Source organism: Numida meleagris, unplaced genomic scaffold (genome assembly GCF_002078875.1).
Source record: "Numida meleagris isolate 19003 breed g44 Domestic line unplaced genomic scaffold, NumMel1.0 unplaced_Scaffold503, whole genome shotgun sequence".
NCBI lineage: Eukaryota > Metazoa > Chordata > Aves > Galliformes > Numididae > Numida > Numida meleagris.
The window spans coordinates 1,619-2,768 of NW_018364719.1; the positions used below are offsets into that span (position 1 = coordinate 1,619).

The window sequence follows — 1,150 nt, forward strand, 5'->3', positions numbered from 1 at the left end:
GACTTTGACTTGAGCTTGAAGGGCCCCAAAGTGAAGGGGGACGTGGACGTGTCCGTGCCAAAGATTGAGGGCGACCTGAAGGGCCCTGATGTGGACATCAAAGGCCCCAAAGTGGACGTGGACCTTCCTGATGTGGACATTGAGGGCCCAGACGGGAAACTCAAAGGCCCCAAGTTCAAGATGCCTGAGATGCACTTCAAGACACCAAAGATCTCCATGCCCGACATCGACCTGAACCTGAAGGGCCCCAAAGTGAAGGGAGACGTGGATGTGTCTGTGCCCCGTTTGGAAGGGGACCTGAAGGGCCCCAGCGTGGACATCAAAGGCCCCAAAGTGGACGTGGACCTTCCCGATGTTGAGTTGGAAGGTCCTGAGGGGAAACTGAAAGGCCCCAAGTTCAAGATGCCCGAGATGCACATCAAGGCCCCCAAGATCTCCATGCCCGATGTTGACTTCAACCTGAAGGGCCCCAAAGTGAAGGGGGATGTGGACGTGTCCGTGCCCAAGTTGGAAGGGGACCTGAAAGGTCCTGACATTGACATCAAAGGCCCCAAAGTGGACGTGGACCTTCCCGACGTGGACGTTCACGGCCCCGAGGGCAAATTCAAGCTGCCCAAGTTCAAGATGCCCAAATTCTCCATGCCTGGCTTCAAGGCAGAGGGCCCCGAAGTGGACGTGGAGCTGCCAAAAGGGGACGTGGACGTTTCCGTCCCCAAAGTGGACATTGAGGCTCCGAGCGTGGACGTGACCTTGCCCGAGGGGAAAGTGAAGGGCCCCAAGTTCAAGATGCCTGAGATGCACTTCAAGGCCCCCAAGATCTCCATGCCCGACTTCGATCTGAGCCTGAAGGGCCCCAAAGTGAAGGGGGACGTGGACGTGTCCGGGCCAAAGATTGAGGGCGACCTGAAGGGCCCTGACATTGACATCAAAGGCCCCAAAGTGGACGTGGACCTTCCTGATGTGGAGTTGGAAGGACCCGAAGGGAAAGTGAAGGGCCCCAAGTTCAAGATGCCCGAGATGCACATCAAGGCCCCCAAGATCTCCATGCCCGACTTCGATCTGAACCTGAAGGGCCCCAAAGTGAAGGGGGACGTCGACGTGTCCGTGCCCAAACTGGAAGGCGACCTGAAAGGTCCTGACATTGACATCA

The 1,150-nt window shown here is 57.4% G+C and overlaps 1 protein-coding gene across 1 annotated transcript in view; it reads left to right on the forward strand.

The window, feature by feature from the left end:
- The window catches only part of AHNAK (AHNAK nucleoprotein), a gene marked incomplete at its 5' end in the record, with an annotated part of 23,167 nt that overhangs the window by 1,613 nt on the left and 20,404 nt on the right, over window positions 1–1,150 (forward strand). Inside the window, one exon of the mRNA XM_021383723.1 lies at window positions 4–1,146. Within this exon, the coding sequence (XP_021239398.1) occupies window positions 4–1,146 (1,143 nt within the window). The remainder of the gene's footprint in view (window positions 1–3; window positions 1,147–1,150) is intronic.